The sequence below is a fragment of the Tenebrio molitor genome, chromosome 5, assembly GCF_963966145.1.
Source record: "Tenebrio molitor chromosome 5, icTenMoli1.1, whole genome shotgun sequence".
Lineage (NCBI taxonomy): Eukaryota > Metazoa > Arthropoda > Insecta > Coleoptera > Tenebrionidae > Tenebrio > Tenebrio molitor.
The window spans coordinates 22,608,333-22,635,849 of record NC_091050.1 but is presented as its reverse complement, the minus strand read 5'-3'; the positions used below and the strand labels follow the sequence as shown (position 1 = coordinate 22,635,849).

The 27,517-nt window shown below is 34.3% G+C and overlaps 1 protein-coding gene and 1 non-coding gene across 3 annotated transcripts in view; both read left to right on the top strand.

Annotated features, from left to right (window-relative positions):
* The first annotated feature begins 255 nt into the window (after nt 1-255).
* The window catches only part of LOC138131061 (PDF receptor-like), a 36,131-nt gene continuing 8,869 nt past the window's right edge, over nt 256-27,517 (top strand). For both annotated transcript variants that reach the window (XM_069047814.1, XM_069047813.1), the window contains exons 1-6: nt 256-338; nt 16,490-16,594; nt 16,647-16,789; nt 16,845-16,936; nt 16,991-17,114; nt 23,596-23,807. In XM_069047814.1, the coding sequence (XP_068903915.1) occupies nt 293-338; nt 16,490-16,594; nt 16,647-16,789; nt 16,845-16,936; nt 16,991-17,114; nt 23,596-23,807 (722 nt within the window). In that variant the 5' untranslated portion in view covers nt 256-292. The remainder of the gene's footprint in view (nt 339-16,489; nt 16,595-16,646; nt 16,790-16,844; nt 16,937-16,990; nt 17,115-23,595; nt 23,808-27,517) is intronic.
* TRNAY-GUA (transfer RNA tyrosine (anticodon GUA)) lies at nt 25,999-26,090 on the top strand. The gene is given in 2 exon segments: nt 25,999-26,035; nt 26,055-26,090. It is a non-coding gene; the product is annotated as a tRNA-Tyr (tRNA).

The window sequence follows — 27,517 nt, the reverse complement described above, 5'->3', positions numbered from 1 at the left end:
AAAATGTAAATTTGTATCAAAAAAGAAGTGTGGTCGTTTAAAACGAACAAGCCCGCTTATTATTGATCATTACAAGTTGTATGACCCTCTTTCACTTTCAAGTGTAAATTACGAAGAGCTTTCCAGGACTTGAATTCTAAAGCGCTGACATGGACTTTTAAGAGAACTCACGCATTTTAATGGAAACTTCAAATATTTTATCTACTACGAAAAATGTAGAATTATTAGTGAAGCATACATTTCAAAGACGAATTCAATAATTTATTTCTCTTTTCAGATTTGTCAACGCATCATGAACAACACAACTTGTGCTGACAACTACCCGCAATATAACAGCTGTAAGTATCGGTTTTACTTAAGTACTAATTGTAAAAGTTTTATTTCTGTGTAAAGTTCTACAGCCGCTTAACTAACAAATCCCATATATTCTGCATGTTGTTTTACTTAAAACTCGTATCAAAACTTGGTTAAATTCTTTCTCGACTTTGTTGGTATTGACTCAAAAAAGGCGAACTTCTGGTCATAACAGTCATCTAAACGACAAGTTATAAAGGTCATAAAGATTTACATCTTTACAAGGATTTGCACTTAGGTACATCATTTTATCACTTAGTAACAAAACATTGATCGTGATGTTCGTTTAGGATTTTAACGTTAACTTTAAATAATGTGATAAAATACAGGCTGATTCATATAGCCCGTTCGTTAGAATCTTTCTGATTTCCCAAAATCGTATTAATATAAAAATTGGTAGCGGACTATAATGGACTGCTCCAAGTTTAAATAAAATAATTTCAAAATGGCGACTCTTCCGGAAATACCGGAAATCGACGCCATCTTTCTTTTTTTAAATGGAAAAGCCCCACTTTGATTTTAAATTTTGATTCTACGTTAAATTTTGAGTTTAGAACATCCTTTTGTCAACACTTATCTGTCATCGTTTTTGACCTATGTCATTTTTTTACAAAAAAAAAACTGGGTTACAGGGCTTCATTAAAAAATTTATAAATCCTGAACCATTGGAAATAAATAATTGTTTTTTTTTTAATTGAATTGTTAAAGGTTTGGCTGAACTTTTACGCCATTAGTGATATTTTTTTAGGTTTCATGTGCCTACTGCAATTTTTCAAAGTTGATAATCAAAAATGTCTTCGTTTTTTTAAATGGCAGCTACCATTTCTGATACTAGATATTAATGTAAAATTTTATTTTAGGGCCACTTTTATTAATATTGTGTATGCCTATTTCCAGGCGTTTTGGCAAAATTTCTATTTTATGAATAAAATATTCTTTTTTTTATCAAGCAATTGTTTTATTTGAATTTTCCAGCACCATAGAGAACTGTGGGCTTTTCGTTGTTGGTATCTTGAATATTTCTATTCAGATCATTTCGACGGCGCGACTTTACAGTCTCCCATTTGGGGTCATCGTGGTTGATATGCTTGACATCATGAGTTGGAGTCGCATTGCAGTAAGGGGTGTAGTCTTCATCTAAATCTTCATTACTTAACATAGGACACGTGTATTTATGGTTTAGGGCATTTTCTGGTTTTCCGGAAACTTCTGGGATTAATCCATCGGGTTTGTTTTGTTTGAAAAACGACGAGAAAATGAGATTTGTCGACTTTTTTGTTGTTTCAACCAAAGAAGTTATCACGGCGTCCTCCGCTGATCTTGTACTGGACAGAGTCGTTTTTACTACGGACAATTCACTCTTCAATGACGCTATGGTTGCATTTCGCGTTTCAACCATTAGACTTTGCTTGATTAGTTGATCTTGGCAATTAAGCAGCGCTGATTTAATCGACTTAAGATACAGTACCTTACGACTTAGGGCCGGTTTCACCAACATGAGTTAAATTTAATTACAGATTAACATATACGAAAACATTGTCATAACAATCGGTAACTAAAGTAACGAAGCATTTTAACCTATAGTTAACTTTAACTGGCGTTGGTGAAACAGGCCCATAAGGAGGGAACTTACGTTTGTCCCTACGATCTGGCAGTGATCGCAGAACCAAAGTAATTTGGAGCCCTCCTACAGTATTTTTTGTTCGGACTTCTTGAGTCCGGAACACTTCGAGTGTATACTAATGTCACAGACACCACTGCACTGAATTGATTCTTCATTATCGTATAATATTTGATTACATACGGAGCACGAGAGATCCGCGACACTCAACGTGCACGCGCGTTAAAAACTTATGACATGAGTATAATAATATACCTTTTTGAATTTCAATTACCAATGTGTTCCCTAAATCCAGAATTTTTAAATTTTTAAAAAGAGATTGCCGTACTATTCCCGTTGCTGAAATTATAAGTGGTAAAATCAAATTTTTTTCTAAACACCAAAGATTTCTCATAGCAACGGAGAGCTCTAAATATTTGTTCATTTTTGTGTTATATGTCTGTGTTATACAGGGTCATTATAAATGATTGTACCATCGTAGTTGGCATTGAAAACCCACACAAATTTTGGATGTGCCGCCTGCTTCGCAACGTTAGACAAACTAGTAGACAGATTTCCACTACCGCCAGTAGCGCCACCTATCGGCGATGCTAGTCTCACTCATGTTTTCAAGCTTGCGGCACATTCAATTTAGTCACCAACGCTCGCCAACGCCTACTACGATGGTACAATCACTACAATCATTTATAATGCCCCCGTATTATGTGAATTTGGAACAACTATATCTAAAAGATATGCTTGCTTTTATTGTTTACTTATTTAAAATAATAATGTCTGGTCTGTTATGCTTAATATAACTAATATAACTGAAAATTATATAAGCTCGATATTTTCCATAAAACAGGTTTAAATTCGCAATACAATTATACAAGCGCGTCCCGCCAGGCGGCGCCACTCGTTGACATGCATAATTAATAATTATATTCAAATGTTAAAATTGACGAGTCTTAATTAGCTTTTTATTGAAAGGAAGTAGAAAATACATCAATTTCGATAACGAAAAATAAAATTAATACTTAGATTGCAAAGAAAGTATTGTATTCTATCGTGCAAGATTTAGATAAGGGACCACTAAGACTTTGACAGTGTCAAATTTTTCGTATCTTTGCTAACTCATTTAATAAACGTCAAACAACTGTCACTATTAATCAGATATTAACGCAAAAATGGTTCTTACTTCAGAACATAAAAGATTCATCATTGAATCTTACTTTCGTGGTGGTGTTTTCAATAACGGATAATGGACATACAGCGCTGTTGCCTGTTTGGCCGAGTTTCAAATTTCCAAATTTAAACTGAAAAAGCTGTATGCAACCAAAAATACAGAGCATTTGAAATTTGAACTTCTGAACCTCAAATAGATTTACAGATATAACGGGTGTTTTTTTAAATTTGGCGTCGAAGTAGGCGTTGAACTGTCGATTGTGAACGCACTATACAGGTTGCGGAGTGCGATCTCAATCGACTCTCCAACGCCTACTTCGACGCCAAATTTAAAAAAAACACCTTTATACAGCGTTATTCCATGGAGGTAGTATGTATTAACTATCAATACTACCTCCATGCGTTATTCACATAAGAGTACGACCCTAACATGCATGCAACCCACATTACACTACTGGCACCATGGTTTTTGTAATGTAAATTTAATTTGGGTTGCATGTTAGGCTAGTACAGCTCGTACTCTTATGTGAATAGCCCTGTACGTCCAAAATCTCAAAAGCTTCTTTGATCTAAGTAAATAATTGTTGATCGCACGGCACTAGTGGGTGATCCAAGTGGATGTACTCGTATATACACTGCGTCATCCTTATAGGTAAGAATCAATAACACTCTCGTTGAGTAATTAATACTAAATACAGAATATTTGATCATTACATCTTTTTCAAACTTCTTTAAATATTAGACAAATGTAATTAGTGAATACTTGTTCTCTTGTGTCGAAGGACCAAAATTGATAGTCGTATATTGGGTAACACTAACAATTTATTGAATAATGTAAAATACCTACAAGAAAGTGTTTGTATTGAAACGAGTCTTGTCTCGAGTCTTGAGTCGATCTGTCGTCGAGGGTTGATGTCCCCACCCCTTCGACAGAGGGAGTGTTCCAAAAGTGGTTGGACGAAGTTCCAACAATAATAATTTAACAAAATTTACAAAATCTCGATAGTCTGGCTAACAACGAATATTTACTACAAAATAAATATGTTTTGCACGCCTGTATATAATGAGCAACTTTACTCCCTGATTGTATGGAGTGAAGTGGCTCTTTTTTCCCCTTGGGCAAAAAACCGCAGCCAACTCAAGCTTTTAGTCATCTTTTTTCCCCTTGGGCAAAAAACCATAGCCTATTCAACCTTTTATGGTACAATCGATGGACAAATAAAATTGGGACAAAAATGACAATCACATAAGTCAAAATTTACAAATTTGCATGGTTTAATTACGGCTTTATCACAAATAGGTTAACTTTGGTATGACATATTATATAGACACTGACAAATATATTGACAATTCAATGGTCTGATTTACATAGATTAAATTTTAAGTGTCCCAGTTTTATTTGTCCACCGACCGTACATATTTATTTCGAATTAATTTTTTTTTTTCACTCGAGGTGCAGTTTGTAGCCCGAAGGCGAAGCCCAAGGGTCCTACAAAGCAACGACGGTAACAATCATGCATTCCCGAGGTGCAGATACTATTATTTGCACGATTCAAAAATTTTAATTGAAAAAACCCGAAAGGTTAAAAATTAATTTTAACTGTCAACATGACACTTCAATTTACCTTGACAGTTAGTGATAATTTACAAATTTTCGGCTTTTTTCTATTAAAATCGGTGAGTCGTGCAAAAAATAGTATATGGACCTCGGGAGTGAATGATTTTTAATCTCAGTGCTTTGTAAAACCCTCGGGCTACGCCCTCGGTCAACAAACTGCACTTCGGGTAAAAATCATCCACTTCACTCCCTCGGTACATAATATACTATTGTTGTTGAGTATGTCGACTACTTATTTATATTTCAACATGAACACATTCACTGCACTGGTCCTCGGCCAGTATCTAGGTACATTAAATTACCTGCTAAATACTTTTGTTCAATACCTCCCTAGAAAGTGGGTCTGTATCCATGGTTACCAGTGGGTGAAGGTTTCGCTTTCGCTCATTCTCTTTCGCACGCACTTTCGCTCACGTACTTTCGCTCACGCACTTTCGCTCACGCATAATTGAAATTCGATTTTATGAAAAAGAATTTGTATATTGAAAATAATTACATACCAATAATAACTAAACGTTATTCACGTTGAGTTGAACATTTCAAGGTCAAATAATTTTATTTTTTGGCTTTGTAATTAAGTATGTTTTGTAAATACATAGTGACATGTAACGTGAACGGTATTTACCTGCATGTCACTATTTGTAAAATTATTTGACCTTGAAAGGTTCAATTCAACGTGAATAACGTATACAGTGCGTTTTTTTAAGACTGGCCAGAGGGTTTTACATGCTAATTTTTCAACCCCCTGTTAACTTTTATTTTTGTGAAAATTACAAAACCTAGCGCTGTTTTTAGATTAAACAATAGTATTATCTATTCATTTACTTCATTTTGTAATACCTACCTAAATGATTGTAATAGACAATTTACGAATAAAATGTTATTTGCAAAAAATAGTGTGAACATTAATATTTTACATTTAATAACGACAGACTCATTATTTATGTTATAACAAGTTTCTTTACTTTAATAAAAATTAAATGAAATGTTCAAAATGGCCTCCAGAGCCAGTTAAGCAATCACACAATCAATTACATATCAAAATTACAAATGTCAGGTGAAATTTCAGCCTACTGAAAATTTAAAATTGGAGCAAACGGAATTCAAAAAATGTCTTTTTGCTAACTTATTACTTGATTCTGGTTATTAAATTAAAATTGTTTCAATACATTATCATATCCCACAACTTTACTACAAAACTGGGTTGAATATTTTCATGAGGACAAAAGTTAACAGGGGGTTGAAAAAAGTAGCTTGTAGAACCCTATGGTCAGTCTTAAAAAAAACTCACTGTATAACAATTCATCACTTTACATATTTCATCACGACAGCCACCGAATATGCCCATCATCAGTACAACTTTCTGAAGGATCCACTCTTGGTCCGCCGCTTTCAGTAAAAACTTGCAAACATCGTTTCTTGAAAAAGTTGTAGCTTTTTTCGGCTGATAGTTTCTACATTTTGTTTTCAAAAAGGAGGTGAGACTGTTGAACCTGTACCATTTATAATATTAAAACAACTAATAGCTTACTAAAAAACCTCTTACCTGGATACCTGGAGATATCAACGTTTTCAAATACAAACAGTATAGGTACTGTTACGTTATAAATTACTTTATCCAACATTCAATAGTAATATCGTGTTTTACTAGTTAGTTTTAATTGAGTAAACTGGGCTATAACTAGTCTGTTGTTTTAACCCACGTTGCCATTTGCACCGTGGGTTATAACATACATAACCCACGTTGCCATTAGCACCGTGGGTTATTAACGTTCATAACCCATCGGGAGCAGAATTTCATCAATAATGTCATTATCTAAAAATTTTGGAATATTGGATAAAACGTTGTATGGCATACGTGGGTTATTAAGTACTACCCACTCGAGGTAATAACCTACTCGGGCAAGCCCTCGTAGGTTACAAATACCTCTCGTGGGTAATATCTTAAATAACCCACTTATACCATAAATAACTATTACCGAAACTGGGCAACCCTGTTACCGGTTACAAATCCGGAATGTTCAGGGGTATAACGAACAAGTCGTGGCTTCGACTCGGTTTACAATGCGAACCACGAGAAACGCCGACCGAAGCTGAAAAATTGGTGAGAACAGCCCGGAGTACGGGAAATGATACACAATCTTCCAACTAATCGTTTATTCAGATGTCGAACAATGAAAATAATGATATAATGAAAAAGATAAACAACGAAGCCTGACTAGCCTAATGGCGTGTACAAATTTAAATAACCCTAACTCTTCGGAGGGTCCTCCGGGTCCCAGATATTCAACGAACGAGTACCGGCGAAACAGTAAAAAAAATTCCCTTCTTTAGCGAAGGAGGAAGGCCGACTGATCCTACGTAACGTCGCTATTCGGCTACGCCGCCCGATAAGCAGAGAGGTCCTCCAAGTCTTCCGTCGCTCCAAAAAAAAAATTGAAGTTAAGTTGTTTTTCTTCGGTACGAACCGGTGAAGAACCACGCGCAAAAAAATGTTCGGTGAGCGCGATACACAATTCCTGGCGAGGTCGTTCACGGATTGATAATCGTTCGTGAATATAAAAACCCGACGTACTTGATAAGGAAATTTTTTCTTAAGTTAGTACGATTATTGAAGTCACGCGCCTTATGACAAAACTGCAACTTTAACAGTCGAACATATTATAAATCCTAAACGCGATATACAAATTAAATTAATTTGATAGAACTATTCACCCGTCGAAATAATGAGTGACAATGGAAATTTGACTATAGTTAAATACAAACGCTCAATTAGTTCGACGGAGTGACAAAATACAACCGCAAACTTTGAGAAGCTACGGCCTGTAAAAAATGGGGTGTCACCACTGCTCCGGACTTGCTGGTGGGTAGATCCGGCACCTTCCGGTGAGTCCGGGGACGACCTGAACTGACAGGACTCGACGAGATCCTGATCCGCAAAAGCGTTCGGTTTGGAATCTTCCGTAGTGAAGTCCTTGATCCGCTTGGCGATTTGGGCGGTGGTACTTAGACGAATCGTCTCCAAAGGCCCTCGTGAACTCCACTACGTCGTCTCGTCGGCCCTGCAAATTCACTCGATCACTGTCCCCTTGACTCTCCCCAGGCACTGACAACACCACCGGCAAAAGGTCGTGAAAGTCCCGTTCCGTCTCTGGTTCCCCCGATTTATAGCTTCCACCCCCTCTATGCGCAGATTTTTCGGCGGAAGTCCGAGTACGTTTCCGTCGCGATGGTTTCTAGAACATTCTAGAAAAATCGCGAAGATTTAAAAACGCGCGGCGATTTAAATCATAACATACTCTTCAAGATTGAATATCACAACCGGGCTGATGCTGCTTTCGTCTTTTCCCTTGATCTCGGTCTGCCATTGTGTAAATATTTCCAATTCTTTCTGGTATCGTAATTTTGATTTCGTAGGCACCATTTGGTACTATGGCGGACAAAAAATTTTGAACGACTTGTTATTCCTTTGACATATAAATGTAAAACTGGCTTTATGGTCAACTATACTAACAAATTATAACATTTATTTATTAAACTTAAAATTAAAAGTTTAAAATAAAAAAACTTTACAAATAAAACTGAAGAAGTCAATATTTGATCATTGCTCCATTTTGTTGTACAACCAAGAGCAATCTATTCCTCATGGACAGGCACAGATTTCGGTGATAGTTCGAGGGTGCCTCGTTCTGTTCCACGGACGACACCCGCCTTCTTCCAGAACCTGGACGCCGAACCACCGTCCCAGTGTGTTGCCACTTCCGCATAATGGCATGGATAGTGCCCTTCGATAACCCTAAATTCGTCGAAATTTGCCCATACGACATACCCCTCTGGTGAAGGGTTACTATTTTGGCTTTAGTAAATTCAGATTCGGCTGGCATTGTATCACTAAATTATTATTATAAACTTGATAGACGTTTACTTCAAACCGTCAATTTTTCGATTTAATTTATAAACGTCATAATAACAGTAAAGGGGAGCTTACAATGACATTTTTTGATATGCCAAAATTGGATCGTTCAAAATTTTTTGTCCGCCATAGTACTTCGCGGCACTTGCCTCTTCCAGGACGTCATCAGGAACACAGAATTCTTCGTCATCCATTTACACAACGTGGTGGTGTACGCAATCACTTTATTGACTTTGCAAAACTTTGTTTATTTTGTATTTTATTTTTTTCCATAGCAACAGATCTCTCCGAAAATGTGATTTATTTATTTTATTTTAATTTTATTTAAAATTTTGAATATAAAGTTATAGACTAATTTTCTAAGGAGTTTTGTCTAGTATCGAACAAAATAAAATACAGCACTCGAGAGTAAGGCCGCTTTTGTTCACTTGAATTGTATCGACCACTCCGCTGCGCGTCGTGGCCGAACATGCAATTCGCGTGGACAAAAGCTTTACCTTCCTCTCACGTAGTGTAAATAACTATTTATAAAAGTGTTGGAAACTATTGCTTCAATTTATGTTGTACCTACTTCGATTGCTTCGATAAATGTTCTTTCCTAACATAAGTTTGATGAAGAGCCAAATTGGATGAGATGAGAGCGACCTATAAGGAAGTCTTCCTACAGCTTGGCGGGTAGATGACGGAGTTTTTAAGCAGGTACAGTTGCGGCCGTTGAAATCTCAGACAGGAAAGATTTAAACACTCTGTATAAATTCCGAAATTTGATTAGCGTAAACAGGATTTTCATCAAGGATTATAAAGTCAGTGTCAGTATTTGACAACTTTTGAAATGCCGCAATTATCTGATTTGCAAAAATGTGTTAGACCGAAGGACGGTGTGAGTATAAGAGCCATTGCGAGAGAAATTAATGTCCATAATGTTTGAGTGACATTTTGAGAAATGTCACTTTCAAGACCATTTACAAAGCTAAAAGTTTAGCGTTGTCAAAGTGTCTGAGTTGTCAACGGCCGCAACTGTACAACTCAAAAAGTGTCAATCACGCTTCCAGTGTTACCGTTTTCTTCCTACCCATAAGACTTCTACCTGGACTGGTTGGACACGTTCCCTTACATTGGAAGGAAGATAACTTAAACATTATACAGGGTGGACCATCGTATGGCATTTTGGAGATTTAACCTATTTCTAGTTGTTAAAAAAAAAATTAAACTTACAGGTAACAATCTTCAATTAAAGTACTACACCATGGTAATTTTATTTTTTTGAATTAAGTTTCTAAACAGCGTCGGGACGCTATAAAGTGAAAAAATTCAGAAATCCAATTATTTTTTTTTTAATAATTACATTTAGAATATTATGGAGAATGTATTCCCGAAATTTAAAATTTGATAGGAACCTTTGATTTTAAATGAATTGAGATTTTGTGATTTTTGTCGGCAAAGTATAAGGGATTTATTGCTGTAACTTCTGTCCACAACAAATTTGCGTTCACAATGCCCGCTGTAAAGTATTACAACCAACCATAAATTACAAAAGGTATCTCTGACGAGCCGAGGGTAGTCTTTATTTCAGGGGCGGACTTAAAAATTGTTTGTTAATCGAATTCAGATAAAATAAACAAATAGTTGATTTTTAATTTATTTTATTTTACATTAGATGTTCAAAATGATGACCTTCCTGTTCGCAAAAAGCCACTCGATTTGCAAAATCTTCACCATGCAACTCTTGGTGAAGTTCCAGGTGGTACGGGTGATATTGGTGTTTTTTCAAAATTCGAAGCACACTACTTTTGCTGATCCCAATTTGAGAGCTAATCTCTCTGCTACCAATATGGGGATTATTTTCAACTAAATTTAATACTCTGGCTTGGTTGATATCGTGGGTAATAGTTGGATTGATAAACGACTTTGCACTTTGTTGAAAAGTTCCTCTTTCACGTAAAGAAGACACTAATGATTTAAAAATTTGATGATTTGGAGCACGGTTTTGCGGAAACCTCGCGGCGTAAGTTTCAGCGGCCAGAGTAGCGTCTCTGCCACATTCACCAAAAATTAGTAACATTTCAGTATTTTCTTCAAATGAATATTGAAAAGGCATAATTACTGTTCAGAATTAATTTCACAAAAACTACACAACTCAAAAGCACGTCCAGACTGTTGGAAGTTCAATTTTGTTACAATCAGGTAAATTCTTAAAATAACAGCAGGCAGGTAAATTTTCAAATAAATCCTTTTTCCTAGTACTTAACAAATCTAATAAACCCAGAAAATACGCTTGAGTAGATAAGATTTAAATAGTGGCTACTTAAATTTTCAACTAATCTTGTTTTTACCTGGATTTTAATAAGTGGGTAAAATAACTAGATAAATGTAATTTGTCTTCGATGCTTAATATTAAATGAGTAAGCAAAGCTGTTTTAACAATGTCGCTTTCAAAAATTTAAAATAGAGAGTTTTAAATTCCATAGAAGATTTAAGTACGGGCCAGGATCTTATTACTCATAGCTCGTGTCGATTGTACCTCAGAACCACTTTTACTGGGGACAGTTGTAAATCAGCCTGACACCAGTTGACGAGGGTTGTCATTTAAGAACTCGGCCATAAATAAAAGTGTTTTCCATTACATTATTTAATATTTCGGTTTATTCAATCACTATACCAATCTAAATTCCGTTTTGCATATCATCATAATGTACGCATTGCGTAGATGCAGTGGAAGAAAAAAAAAACTGATAGCTTTAATAATTTGATAATAAATTGCTATCAAAATCAACTTTCACATCAATTTTGTTTTCTAAAAAATAATTATGCCATGTTGTAGTATCAAAATTGAAGAATTTAAAAAATGCCATACGATTGTCCACCCTGTATTACATCCCCACACAACACTGATTCAGAATTCACTGACAGCAGAAGCCATCGAATGTGGATCATTTTTATAAACTTTGCGATCTACTAAAATTTCTTTAGAATAAATTCACAATTCAGGTCCAGTTTCATTTTGTATTTTTATTGAGACAATTACAGAATTTCTAATGGTTAACCTAATAATGAGAAAGTCATCTAGTGTATAATTAGGTACACATTAAACATTTCACGCATTTACTTTTCACTTTCGACGACGACGCCTTTTCCTTTTGCTGCGACTTCTCCTCTTTCCTTGAACAATGTGATCTAGAATCCCACCCAGCATATACTTATTCCGGATTCGTTTCAATGCTCCAAAGGCAATGGCTTTCTCAATAATTCTTCTCAAATTTGACTCGTTGCTTTGACACTGCGGATATTTCTCATTTATGTAGTTGGAGATATGTTTTAATGTAGCACCGCCTTCCATGTTAAGGTTCTTGATGGCCGTCAGAACCAGACGAGCTGCTTGTTTACTAGCTTTTGAGAGTGGGGCCATTTATACTTTAATTTTGTTATAATGAACTTGTAAAACAAAAATGACAAATTAGATTTGTTATTTTTTCCCCATAGAGATGTTTCAGTTGTCAAGAAAACCGAATTAGTCCACTTGACTACATCAAGCTATTAATTTAAAATCGAAGACACAATGACATTAATTAATGTAAATTTATTTAAAATGTAACTGCTTTCCACCCGAGCATGCTTAAATTTTCAACTGCCACACGCGTCACTTAATTAAATTGTGTGCTACGAGTACGTAGATTGTTGGTCTTCAACACAAAACATGAAATTTCCATATTTGTGACATTCAGCCTAAAGACGATTTATTAAAATTCAAAACTTTCATTGTTCTGATTCAAATAGGTTATGAAAGATGCACAGTTTTAAATGAAAAATACACAAAATGTGTTATGTTTCAATCTATGTTTTGTAGCTTTACCTCTCAAAGCAAACATTGTTCGTGATGAACTCATTATTCGTATGACGTGATCCTTTAAAATATTTGCAGCCTGTTAAAATTCTATTGTCTCTACTGGAGCGTAAATTTAATGTCGTTATCACAATAGGTATTAATGAAGTGTTTTATTATCTCTAATAATGCGTTACTTCGACTTATTTCTTTACGTAAAAACGCTAAAGTTTGTCTTTCTATGTGTATTTACAATATACAGGGTATTTCACGAGAGATAATGAGCCCGACGGAATTGAAAATAAAACCCACAATACATTTCCAAAGTTAACGCGGCTATTTTAAATATCGTATTGTTATAAAACCAAATTATGAATCCATGATGGCTTTGCTTTCAATAATTTTATTTGTCATAACTGAGATTTACGAAAAAGTTAAAACACGACGCTTAAAATGCACTCGAACGATGAGAAAACAAACATGATGGCGAATATAATAAAAATTATGCAGACAATAAACATTTTCCCAAAAACTCTTCGTTTTTTTCATAATTTCATTTAACCAAACGAATGATGTTTATGTCAAAATTTACGAAACTGCACAGCTAACTATGTTTTTTAAATAAAAAAATAAATATGTATCCACATTAATTTTGCAAATGTATTGTGGGTTGCATTTTCAATTTCGTTGGGCTTATTGTCACTTGTGAAATACCCTGTAAATATATAAAACTTTTAATTAATTTTTTCGTAACCTGAAAAATCAATAGAATTTCACTACGGTCCTACAATAAAAGAAGTAACAATTAATATTCTAAAAGCCATAAAAGTGTGTTATGAAAACGGTATTGCAAAACAGAAAAAGTGACAAAAGAGGAATGTTAATAACCGACAAAATTGTTTGGCAATTTTAAAATCATATTTGTGCAGGAAACGCTTTTTCTTGTAAATTTATTGAAAATAAATTGCTTTATCTGAATTTATAATACGTCGCTGAAGAAATATTTCCGTATTAAGGGACGAGATAACAGGTTTCACACTTTCGACAATAAAAAATTGTCTAAAGCCTAAAATTTAATAAAACTGGGAAAAAGAGAAAAGCAAAGGTGATGCTAACGTTGTTTTATTTTGAATTGATTTTCTGGATACCCGTGCCATTTTATAAAATTAATTAAGAAAATGAATGAATTCTATTAAAATAAAACAATTCGCGTGTTTATGCAAGAACAGGTGTTGCTTATGAAATTTTTTGTTGGAAACAGGAACAAAGTTATAGCTTGAGAATATAAGTAATAAGAAACCTGCAACTTTTATCAATCAAAATACCAAACAATATTAAAAAGAAACTAGAAAAATTAAATTACAATTTACATATTAAATTTAAGCAAACCACACTCCTATCCAAGTCTTATTTTTGTCTAGTTTGAATGTCATATAAATTCACCATTATTTAAGATTAAAATGTCAAGACAAGATAAAAATTTGAATAACCCGATAAGATATTTATAATCAAGTTGGACTTTTTTGTGAAACTTTATTTTTACAGCAAAACAGTAAAAAATATACCACATGCCTCCGGAGAAAACGTTCAATTTTAAAACCAGACCAACATCAGGTTATTAAAATTACATTTATAGAAATAAGATCATCGAAATTCATTAAATGTTGATAAAAATTCTCGGAAGGAAATTTAAAATTATGAAACATAAATGTAAATCCACATTTAAGAGAAGTATAAAAAATGAAGATGATTATAATAAATTAGGATGAGAGACAAACTGAAGATACTAAAGAAAAACACTTAATCTTGATATCCTTGACGACTCCAAATTTGTCAAGGATATTAATATCAAAAGTCAGTTCATTATCTTGTGATAAAATAAAAATCGAAGGCAGAAAATACCTTACCCAAACTTAACGATTGTAAAGCTATAATATAGAAACGCAGGTCGTACAGTGTTAAAATCTCATTGGCTTTGCAGATTTAATCTGTATCAAGAGAAACTATTCCTTTGATCGCGTTTATTGATTTGGGAAATTACGCTTTGATGAGCCCACGATACCGCCCATCAAAACGTGAAATTGCTCTAACAAAATTTCAATCTTCGATATTTGTCATTGTCAAATTGCTGATTTCATCGCATCGACAAGCGCCGGTTACATAACCTACAATAATAATTTATAATTCTTCCTCTGGTGGGATTAGATCCTGCACAGAGTTTGCCGCGATCTGAATCAATCCTGGTGGCGTGCATTTCGTTTTCAATGGCACAAGACATATTGGGTGATTCAAAATGATTGTAGATAAATATGGCAACTATGTACGCAAATTTATGTGGCAACTGTGTGGGTGGGATAGAGTTGACATTTGCATGACATTTCATATGCGTGCATTTGATTTTTTTATACCATTGCACATTAAGCTGACAATTTTCAAAAATGCGCGACTATGAACTTTGAACTGTCAAAGAAATGTCAACTGTATCCTACCTACAGAGTTGCCACATAAATTTTCGTACATAGGTGCCATACTTATCCACAATCATTTTGAATCACCCAATACTTCAGTTATTCACTAAAAATAACAAAAATTATCAAAACGTGAATAACAAACGATTACAACACTCAACGGCCATTTTGCGTTATTTTTAATGTGGACATCTGAGTCATCTGACATCCAGGGATACGCCCACATGGGGCGACTCGTGTTACACCAGTGGAACCGGTTAAATATTGGGTAATCATTTCGTCATTTTGCTGCTTAGAGATTTTTTTTAATAGGTATAATTTAATTATTAAATACCGAGCGATCATTTAAAAAATAAATCGAGTTTGCTTTGGAGCCTATGCTATAGCATGGGTTACCATAGGTAACACGCCGACTCGATTTATTTTTTAATTGATCGCACCGTATTTCGTGTAATTGATAATTGTGAATAATAAATAAATCATGACAAATGCTTCAAATGACCTTACATTTACTCGGTCGAGCTCCCTGTGGACACTTCTACTCCTAGGACTTGGAAGTATTTCTACTCCGCTCACACAAAAAATGCTACTTTAACCGTTTCTATGGAGATACACAAAGGCGTGATTTTCGACGGCTTGAAGATAATAGTATAATTATGTTATGAGGAGCAAAAATGATGTTTTATGTGCTGCCATGACACTGAAGTGACACTTTAGCATTATCAATGCAGCAGGATAATGTCATAATTTACGGACGTTTGAAGAAAAACGATATTTTTCATATTTGTACGAAATAACGGCAGAGCAAATGTTTCAAAAATCAACCATATCCTAGTACACATTTCTAAGTAACAAAGCTTTTGTGTAAAATAAAAAATGTATCCTTAAGATTATAAGATCTTAGGATATTACACTTGATATATTTTTTTACTTATAAAAACCGTATCAATTCAAAAATATTAAATAAAAAAAAAGATCTCATATTCGAAAAACACAAAAATTCGTAGTTCCAAATTATAATAAATAATAGTAAAAAAATAAGAAGATGTACATAAGACAATATTTTTCATAATAAAAATTGAGTTAAACCCTGCAAACTCACGTAAAAAAAATAAAATATTTGGACTAAAAACAAAACATTTAATTGGACACACAGAATCAATAAATTACAACTACAATGCCCTTGCGTAACATAGAAACTTTTCTTTTTGTTTGTTTATTTTACACAGTTCTACAGGAAATCAAGAACTCACCACTCTTATCGAATCAACTTACAACGCCACAACCGTAAATTACATTCCTTCGGGACTGCTTGTCCTTACACAAATGCCTCAATATTGACTCCACAACCAACATCGATCACAATCGTTCTGTTCGTAGTTTTGGAACATTTGCATTAATAAACTTATTCCTGAAAATACAAGGAACATAAATCTGTCAAACTTGTAATTTGGTGTAATATATTTGTTGAATCCCCAAGGATGGACTAGATAACAGTGACTAAATACATATGGAATTTATCTGATTTCAGCTTGGTGTCCAACAATCTTCGATAACTACTTGTGTTGGCCTTCCACGGCGCCTGGACTGAACGTTACTCTGCCTTGTCCACAACACAAAGCAGTAAACACAGGAGGTACTTTCAGCGAAGAGTCTATCACATTATTTGAGATAAATATTTGTTTCAGGTAAAGCATACAGAATATGCAAAGAAGATGGCCAGTGGGAAAAGCACGACAAAGTGGAAGGATTTACTCACTACGAGGGTTGCATTTTGCCCCAAATTATCGACATAATGCATATGTGCGAGCAGATAAAGGAGTGTCCCCAAGTAAGGTGTTACTTGTTCGTTAGAGTAAAATAATGCCAGTTAATTTTCGTTTCAGATTACAAGAACAACGAGAACTATAGAGATGGTGGGGTTGTCCTTCTCCCTGGTATCTCTAATTATCTCCCTTTTCATTTTCTTTCAATACAGGTGTGTAAACAATTATAAGTAACAAACTGACGTAATAAAACTTTGGCTTTTCAGGGTCCTCAAGAATAACAGAACGAAAATCCACAAGAACCTGTTCATTGCAACCCTCTTACAGGTGATTTTTCGTCTTGTGAAGTATGTTGACTACGAATTCAAAGACAGAGTGATCGAACAAACGGTAGGTGAAATATTTCATCAATCAAACTGACAATTACACTTCGGATATTAGGTTTCTTAACGGAATTACGTAACTTAGATTGAATTTCATTTCCCAGATTTTTTCTTTCATTTCCAATAAACAAGTGCAAATGACACTTCTAGGAAACGTTATTCTCAACGTGAAATAACGTCTAATACAGGTGTTGCGCAGTTGTATTATTCTACAGTAATCACAGGATACTGTTGCTTGTTACGTAAACTCGGCTAATTAATTTTTGCTATTTCCTAAGTAAGACGCCATTCTGGAAAATATTACGTAAACCTAAGATCAGATTAACAAAAAGTCACGTTTTTCCTAAGCATTAACCTACTGTAACTTTAGAACAAAATAGTGGGGTTAATAAACACGTTACTTGAAACGACACCCTTTTAATTAATTTTAGTAAATCCAAGAGACACTACATATTCAAAATTTTATTAATAACTAATACGCTGTACAAGAACAAGAAAGTCATTCCCTATCAAATAAATTTACATGAATGTAATTTTAAAATTAAAATATTTAAAAAATAAAAAAGATTAATGATATACAGGTGTCTCAAAATTCGCGAATTCCGAATTCAGAGCGTGGTAGGAAAGGATCTAGTGGAGTTAGAAAAATTTCGCTCTTCCTCATATAATATAAGCAATTTAATTTTGTTCAATACATAGCAGATTCATATCCACAGTGACAAATAGTAGTTTATATAACGAGTTCGTGTGTAATTTGGGCTTTTTTTTTGCCATGAGTGGGCCAGTTTAAAACTCGAGTGAAACGAAAGTTTTAAAGGTCCACGAGTGCCAAAAAAGCCCAAATTACACAAGAACGAGTTGAATACGTTTTTTTGTTCGACGAGCCCCCCAAAGGCTCCAAATCACTGAAAATCTTTAAACGTTTCGTTTTGACAAGTTGTCAAATTTATCAAAATCCGTTCACACAGGAAAAAATTCTCCAATTCTGACAGTGTCGAACAAAAATACTATTCTAGCTATGTTGCCGTTCCATTTTTAAGAAAAATTACAGAAATTTAAGATTTTTTACTCCAAAGTGAAGATATTATTCAAAAAATTGTTTATCGTTATTATTTTCCACAGTCATCTACACCATAAATTACAATAAACACTGAACTTTTCAGCCTGTATTTGAAGAAAGCGCAGTTCAAAGAGTGCACCTTCAGACCAATGTATCTTTGTGGGGGGAGTCCCGATTTTTTTTTATTAGGGTGTCCAGAAAGTTTTGAGCGTTTTTAAGAAAAACGAATAAATATTTATTATGTGCTTAAAAAATTACAACAACATTTAAACTAAATATTCGCCGTTATTGTCAACGACTTCCAACCATCTTTGTCCCAAAAGCTCAATTCCACGACGATAGAAGATGGGCTCTTTCGAGTTAAAAAACTTTTGGCAAGCAGCTTCAACCTGGTCGATATCTTCAAACTCCCGTCCTCTTAGGAAGTGTTCCATTGAACGGAACAAATGATAATCTGATGGCGCAAGGTCTGGACTATAGGGTGGATGGGATAGAACTTCCCACCCTAATTCATCCAGCTTTGCCCTTGTTAACAGCGCGGTACGCGGTGTTGCGTTATTTTGCAAAAACACTACCTGGTTTCTGTTAACCAATGCAGGATAATTGAGACGCAGAGATTCTTGAACTCGGTCCATTTGTTGACAATAAAGTGCGGCGGTAATGCTACGACCATTTGGAATCATTTCAAAATGAACCATTCCTTCTGAATTCCATCAAACACTTAACATAACCTTTTTCCCAAAAGAATTTTTTTTGATACTGGTAGAGCAGGTTGACCAGGTGTAATCCATTGATTAGCATGATCTGGGTTTTGAAAAAAAATCCATTTTTCGTCGCATGTAATGATTCGCCGATAAAATCGTCCATCAAGGGCATTTTGGCGTAAGTGACGACACAGGTCGATACGTCGTTGCTTCTGTTCAGCCGTTAATTCTCTGGGAACTTTCCGGGCCCTTCTGTTCGCTTTTCCAATACGATGAAGATGATTCCAAATGGTGGATTTTGACACCAGGAGTTCTGTTGCCAATCTCCGAACACTAGTCCTTGGATTGCCTTCAATGGTTTGTCAGAAGCCTTCAAGATTATAAGCTAACGGTCGTCCCGAACGATTTTTATCTCTAAGACCTTCTTCCCCAGTCCGAAATTTTGCAAACCATCGCCGACAAGTAGACTCTTTTACCGTCCCCGCACCTTCAATTCTGCATATATTTCTTGTGGCTGCTGCCGCTGAATGTCCACATTTAAATTCATATAACATTAAATTACGATTTCGTTCTTTTTCCATGATAAACAATCAATTACCAGAATGTAACCAATTGAAAATTATTTAAATGAGAAACGTCAAATTGTTTATGGGCAAGTGTACTTCATATTTTAAAAAACTAACAAAAATTACCAATTGACTTTACATTTATTTTATATCCTGAAATAGAATACCACAAAAACGCTCAGAAATTATTGGACACCCTAATAATTTCCACATTTGGACTAATGAAGTGATCCCCTACAACGCTCTGAATTCGGAATTCGCGAATTTTGAGACACCCTGTAGATTTCCACTGTTGTAATAAATGATAAACTGAACTTTTCGCTCCATTTTCTAATATTTCCTTAACTCTTTCACCAATTTCTGAAATTCGTATTAGTTGTAATCGATTTCCACTCTTGCGTTCTACAATTCCTGTTAAATAGTTGACAGCTGATGAAGCTAGGCCATACGTTACGACAAACAAAAGCAAGCACCAGATCACTTTAATACAATTTTTTGAAGACAGGTTATAAGACGTAGGTATATAAAAATTAAAAGAAAATTGCATTTTGTAATAAAAACAAAATCTCAAATTTCAAACAATGAAGATGACGTCATCTATAAGCGAACATTATCTCTTAGCAGACACTTCAATCTTCTAAATCCATCTGAATTTACGAACAGAAATGGGAACGAATAGCACCTGATGCAGTTCTTAGTTCAATAACTTGGTCATTCATCAAATAAAGTTTGACGTCGTGAGATGGAGTTAAAGAGAGAAACAAAAATGAAATATATGAACACCACCATTATAAAATGAATAACACAAGAATAAAACCAGACACATCGATTAAATAATTATTTAGCCGCTGGTGCTCCAGTTGCTCAATATGTTAAACGTATTGTACAAAGCGATCAAAAAGAAAACAAATCAGAGCAGGCGTTGCAAATTATCGGTCTTGTGTTAGCGGAATCCTATGCAAATAAGCGTTCCATTCATGGGCGTAGACAATTTGTGGTCTCAAATGCTACTTTATAATAAATCATACCTGATTCCTGGTTTGGCAGCGATAGCGAGCAGATGTGGAAGAAGTTCAGCAATAACAAATGTAAACAACGACGAGTGAGTGAGAGGTGACAAGCAGAAGACCGCGGGCAAGAAAGAGAAGGAATGCCGAAATCGCCGAAAGCAAGGAAAGAAAGCAGCAAGAGAGAAAGAGAAGAGGGTAGGATGTCGGAAGAAGGCCTGAATCCATTCAGAAAGAGTTCCAGAACCGAAAGACCTCCAAGTAGAAGCGAAGAAGGAAATCAAAGCAACAAAATAGATAAGGAAATGAAAAACATGCTCAGAGTGATAAGAGAGGGTATGGCGGGAATATTAGAGGAGAGCAAAGTACAAAGAAAGGAATTAGCGCCAATTTGAGAGAAGAAGGGAAAGCAAGAAAAAGAGGGCATGCCGAAATGGTCGGAAGTAAGGAAAGAAAGCGGCAAGAGAGAAAGAAAAGGGGGTAGGGTGTCGGAAGAAAGCAAAAACCCACTCAGAAAGAGTTCCAGAACGAGAAGATCCGCAAGTTGAAGCAAAGAAGAAAAACAAAAACCAAGGAAATGGATAAGGACATGAAAACCATGATTAGCGAAATAAGAGAGGAGATCAAAGTACTAACAAAGGAATTAGCGGCAGTGAGAGAGGAGAATGGGGAGCTAAGGAAATAATTAGTGGCAGTGAAAGAGAAGATGAGAGGAAGAGAAGAAAAAGGGTAGGCGGAGAAGGCAGATTGGTTAAAAAGGACGAAAATGATAGAGGAAAAGATGGAATAAAGAGAACAGAAGGAGAGGAAGAATAATGTTATAATATCTGGAATAGGGGGAATAAGTGGAAATATAGAGAGGGGGGGTGGAAGAATGGTTAGAAAGGGAGATAGGAGTGAAAGTGAAAGTAAAGGAAGCATTTAGAATAAATAAAGATAAGATGATGCTGGCAAAAAAAGAAAGCTGGAAACATTATGCTAAATAAGAGTATGTCGAAGGAAAGAAAAGGTGAGAGGATGTATATAGATGACGATTTGACAAAAGAAGAAACGGAAACACAAAAGAAGTTAAGAGAATTGACCAGAGAAGAGAGAGATAGAGGAAAAAGGGTGAAAATAGGATACAGGAAGATACAGATAAGCGAGGAGTGGTTTAGATGGAATGAGATTGAGGAGAAACTGAAGAAAAATTTCTAGAAGAAAGAGAGAAGAAGAGAAGACGACCCGGCGAGAAAAGGTACAAGGAGAAGGTAAATAAAAAGGTCGTGGGACAAAGACAAAGTAAGAGAGAAGAGAGAGGATAGGATGGATTAAAGAGAAATGGAAGAGGAATGAAAGAATAGAGAACGAGAGGAGTGGGGGAGAGTAATAAAAATTGAAAACAGGAGTCAGAAAACCCGTAGGGCAAATAAAACTTATTACTTACTAATAAATCATGCCTCATAAATTTTAGATGTTGGAATTATAATTGTGCATTTTATTATTATTGTCTAATAAATAATGCAGAAAATTTATAAAATAAACTAGAGCAATATTTTACATTCGTAAGAATGGGTAATTTTACCAGCTTTACTGCCAAACGCGACGCCACTGGTAAGCAGACTTTTAGCAGAAAAGTCAACGTCAACGATGCGATTATCAACTTAGAAAACAATGTTTCGACTTCGGAAAGTTTATAGACGTTTCCTGTAATCATACGCAACAATTATCCCAGAATAAGTGGTAAAATGGGTTTTACCATTGAAGATAAAGCATTAACTATTTATAATTATGTAATTAATAGGAGTAATAGATTTTTCGAGAGGTATGCAACCAATAAAACGACTGTGCATAGCAAGTATACATATGCGTACGATCAAGCTAAGACGAACGTTTCGACTAAACAAAAGATGAGGTAGCATTCTTGATTTGTTTTCTTGTTGATCATCTTGTATATGCTTCAATTAGGAGAGAAGAATTTACTGATTGATTCTCTGAAGCTGAAAAGTTCATAGATTTACATACAAGTTGTACATTTTAGGGATTCACGAGAATAAAAGCTTTTCATCAAAATGTGCTCTCGTAAACGTGAAAGCTGATGATTAAACGGTTTTAAAACTTTTTTAATTAAAGAGTTTTCTGAACTTGCATCTACTTAATCTACCGTGCAATCGAAAAAATGGATTAACAAGAAACACAAATTAAATTTATAATTGCATTTTAATAAGATTTTAATCACGTAATTAAATAAAACTTGAAGAAATCTTCAACTCCACTTCATATTTTTTACTTTTTAAATAATAATATTCGACACTTTAACAAAAAAATTAATTTGACGTACTACAGCTAAACAGAGTAAGTTATTACTAAAATTGATACTTTCCGAAGAGACATCAAGCTAGATCAATTACTCATCCATTAACGCTAATTATTTTTTTATTTTCTAATGGATCAAACATTGTATTATGTTAAATTATAAGATAATGGACAGTTAAAAGTGCAGTGAGCAGTGGTGCTTACAAGAATAATTCGTTGCACCAGTTTAAAAGTTTTGTAATACAGAACATGATGACCAAAATCAATAAAAAAAAATACTTACTTTGAAACTAACAATACAAGTACGCTTTTATTGCAGTTGAAGGATTGTTGAAATATAGTTTTAGGTATATTGGCTTTTTTGCCATTGAACAGCTAAATCAATAAAAGAAGTAGAGACGCTTCCGTATTTACAATATCGTTTTAATAAAATCTACATTATCCAGATTTTTATTTGAATTTGAATGTTTTATAACTTTGAACATAATAAGAAATTCCCAGAGTTACGAAGGATTGAAAAAAAATAATTTAAAAGTAATTCTTTGTGTTGCCAATTATGCAAATTTGATTATAGAGCAGGAAAGAGCACAATCAGAAAGAGGTTTAAATACTGACAACATTTTATTCTTTGCCAAATGTTATAACAAAGAGATTTACTAAACTTACAAAGAGTCCATTATCTGTACCTGCTTCAAATTGAATCACACTAGCTCGACCCTTGAAAGGATATTGTTACGCTTGAGCGCTGAAAAGATTTTATTTCCACGCTCTTCAGAAGAATTAATCAGGGTGAAAGCTCCAAACAGACAAGTTCCAGGATGCTTACTTGATTCCCACAATTTATTTTTGATTTTAGCCAGTGCTCGAAGAAACTTGCATCGTCCTTTTAGAATACACTAAAACGGCGATGTTCATGTGGATGTTCATCGAAGGACTCTATCTCCATAACACGATTACGGTGTTGGTCTTTCAAGAGAATTCTTACATCAAGTTGTACTTCTACGTTGGGTGGACGGCGCCGGCGATTATGACCACCGCATGGGTTGTAACTATGCTACTGGTTAAAGTGTAAGCATGTTGTTTGTTTCTGTTTATGTATCTTTGTTGGATACAACCCAGACTTCATAAAAACTCAGATCTTTGCGTATAATAAGCAGATTTGAAAATTTAAATTGTATCTACATTTGCACATTTGGTCATAATCATAACTTAATAAAAACTCGGCTGGCCGTGGTGATATATGAAAAACAAGTTATATAAATATGAATAGCTTCTGAAAGACATCTTTGTTTTTATCAATCAAATGACATTAGTCAGTTATGTGTTGTTGCATTACATTGTTGAGTATAATGCAGAATTATTCGTGATTGTATTTGTATTTATTTTGTAAAAAAATCTAACAAAAAAAAGTTCCAGCTAGTGCGTCATTACAAAAATGAATGTATTATACAGGTGTCCCTAAAAAAGAAGACGAGTCCATAGCTCCCTTATTTATGGGACGATTTTAATTATCTATGCACCGAGTTAAATGGTTGCGAATAGGCTACAAAATGGCCTACTAAATTCACGTATAGCTAAGGGCTTCAAGGTTAAACCGTAAAAAAAAATTAAAATGGGAACACATACTTTTTTTAGAAATTCTGATAGAGATTTTTATTCTGAAAACATCAATGTATCACAAGTAGGTATAACCTCGCATAAAAAAAATAACACTAACTTTTGAAACAAATGACGAGCACCAAGCGAGAAGCTATCAAAATGCATTGCGTTACAGTGTAATAACCAAATTAAGTTAGCTGGAAAAACAATTGACAAATAATAACACAGGGATTGCGCAAAGATCCCGCCAATGTTTAGCGCAAAATGGAGCGCATAGACGATGGTAGCTTTTTTTTTAACTTTTTTTTTGTATTTTTGTTATGTAATTGTATAGGTACTTATACTTGTGATACATTGTTGTTTTCAGAATAAAAATCTCTATCAGAATTACTAAAAAAAAGTATGTGTTCGCATTTGAAACAACATATTTTGATAGTTTACCATTGAAGCCCTTGGGACTATACATGAATTTATTAGGCCCCCTTGTAGCCTATTCACAACCATTTAATTTAGTGTAAAATACACTCACCGGCAAAAAAAGCGGAACACTAATTAGTCAACAACAAATTATTCCCATAATACCTATTTTGATGTATTTTGACCAGGAGGCGATGATAGCAAACATAACCTTGAACATTAGCATAGGCTATTTTATTAGCAATTTCGCATAAAAACAAATGTTTTGCTTAAAAACCTTCTTTTCTTAAATTTACCATTTTTGTAATAATTAAGCAACCTGGTTAGATTTTTATAACTTTTGTAATTTTTTATTGTTGTTAACTTCGAATTTAAGTGCAGAACGTAAAAAAATGCCTCTAGCTGGTGTAAATATTGCCAGAGCAGTAGCTTTGGTTGAAGACTGTTGTTGTTTCCGTTATGCAGCTAATGCTATTGAGGCTTCTCTTGCTAGTTGTCACCGAGCTGTTAGAAGGTTTCAAAAGACTGATTGAAAAAGAGCAACCACATACCGCGACGATAGATTTTTAGTTTTAGTTAAAATTCTCTTATAAATAAGGGAGTTATGGACTCGTCTTCTTTTTTGGGGACACCCGGACAACTGTATAAGAAATGATCCCAAATGTATTGCTTAATTTCATCCATGTATGTATCTCTTTTTGTGCTTCAAGTAGAATAATTTATCAGAGAAGCTGTGTATTTTACGTCTTTTATATCATAACGTTGCAAATAAATATGTCCTTATTTAATTAATAAAAGTGGGAAAAAATGTGTGAATTAAGCGAAATGTGAGAATCGCAGACGAACAATACCAATACATTGAAAACCGCATTTCACATTTTTCATTTTAACCGGAATCCCGGAAATATCTGCCGCTCTCGATGGCTTAATTATCTTGCTAACATTACACCGTTGTTTTCTTCTATTATGTAAAAATACAAAAACACGTTGTGAATTTTTCACAAATGTACAGTAGGTAACTGGAAAAACTTAAATTGACAAAAAATTCGTGATCAAACACTATTCAAGGTTTTTAATCCTCAACAATAAACATATTAAAAGCGATTTATTTTTTCTGCCAAAAATATAGAGAACGTATTAGACAGAATATTTTAAAAAAGCATAATTTAAATTATATTCAGTTGTTAAGTAGAAAGTAGATGACCTCGGCTTTAACATTCTGCAGAGCAAATAATTTTACTAACCTTCGATAGCTCAGTTGGTAGAGCGGTGGACTGTAGTAGTTGCTCATTCGTAGTTATCCATAGGTCGCTGGTTCAAATCCGGCTCGAAGGAAGCACATTTTTTTATTTCTTTATATACATTCATTAATGACAAAAATGTTTTTTTTTTTTGTTCGACACTGTCAGAATTTGAGAATTTTTTCCTATGTGAACGGATTTTGATAAATGTCACAACTTGTCAAAATGAAACGTCAAGCTAATTTTAAAGGTTTTAAGCGATTTGGAGCCTTTAAGGGGGCTCGTTTCACTCGCGTTTTAAAATGGCCCACGCGTGCCAAAAAAGGCCCAATTTACACACAAACTCGTCAAATAAACTACTATTATACAACTGACATTAAAAGTGACGTTTTTAGTGGAAGCTAATTTGATTAAAAATTGCTCTTTATAACTTACCGTGTTAAAAGTATTTTTAAAATTTCATTAAAAAAAGTTGAATATTTTTCATTGATTTTAGTGTTAGAAGTAAGTATCACTTTTTTTCACTTAGTGAAAAAAAGTTATGACGTCAGCAATTTTTTTTAACTGCTTGGTTTTAATCCATGAATGAACGATATACCTACGTATTCTACAGAGAAGTGATTTATCAAAATGAAAATTGAAATAACGATTAGAACAATTAGTAACATTAAACCCACCTTTCTTTAGTCCACTAGTAATTTCAGGATCTTCATCTGAATCACTCATTTTGACTTTTATTGAGACTGACATAAAACTGACAAATTAATTTTACAACAATAAACATATAATATTTCCTTGGTTACCACAACTGGCCACCGCACTTGACCAAAATGGAAGCACAAATTACAGTTAAATTAGGTTTTGATTTATGAAATTTTAAAATTTTTTATGGACAACTCGTGTTAGCGTGCTTTTTTTTCATGCGTGTGGATTATTTAACTCGTCTACGACTCGTTTAATAAACTTCCACACTTATGAAAAAAAGTTGCACTTCTAACACTCGTTGTCCAAATAACTATTTTAACACTAGTAAAAAAAAAACTTTTAACACTAGTTATTTTTTATTTATTTATAAATGTTGAAGTGGCTCTATTTGCCACTTTTTCAATATCTGCGGGAAATCTGTCGTCGATATCGGCATCGTTAACGTCGTTTTCTTTGCATTCCATGTTTACGAATGCAATAATGTGGAATTGAAAGTGTTTTACAAAACGTAATGAAAACTTTTTTGACGTTTCTAATAAACAAATGTCAATACAAGACTAGCTACCTGATTTTTGCCGTAGAAATTAAAATAAACATCAAAAATACGACTGCGTTTTTTAATGCAATGCAAACCAGTTGTATAAAAAATAGATGTATGATGGACGTGTTAAAAGTGATTTTATTTTGTTCGTGGGGTTGGTCAACTCGCTGCGCTCGTTTCCCAATCTACCCCACTTACAAAATAAAATCTCACTTTTAACACTTACATCATAAATAACTATTATTACAATAATAATTTTATATTTAAATTATAAC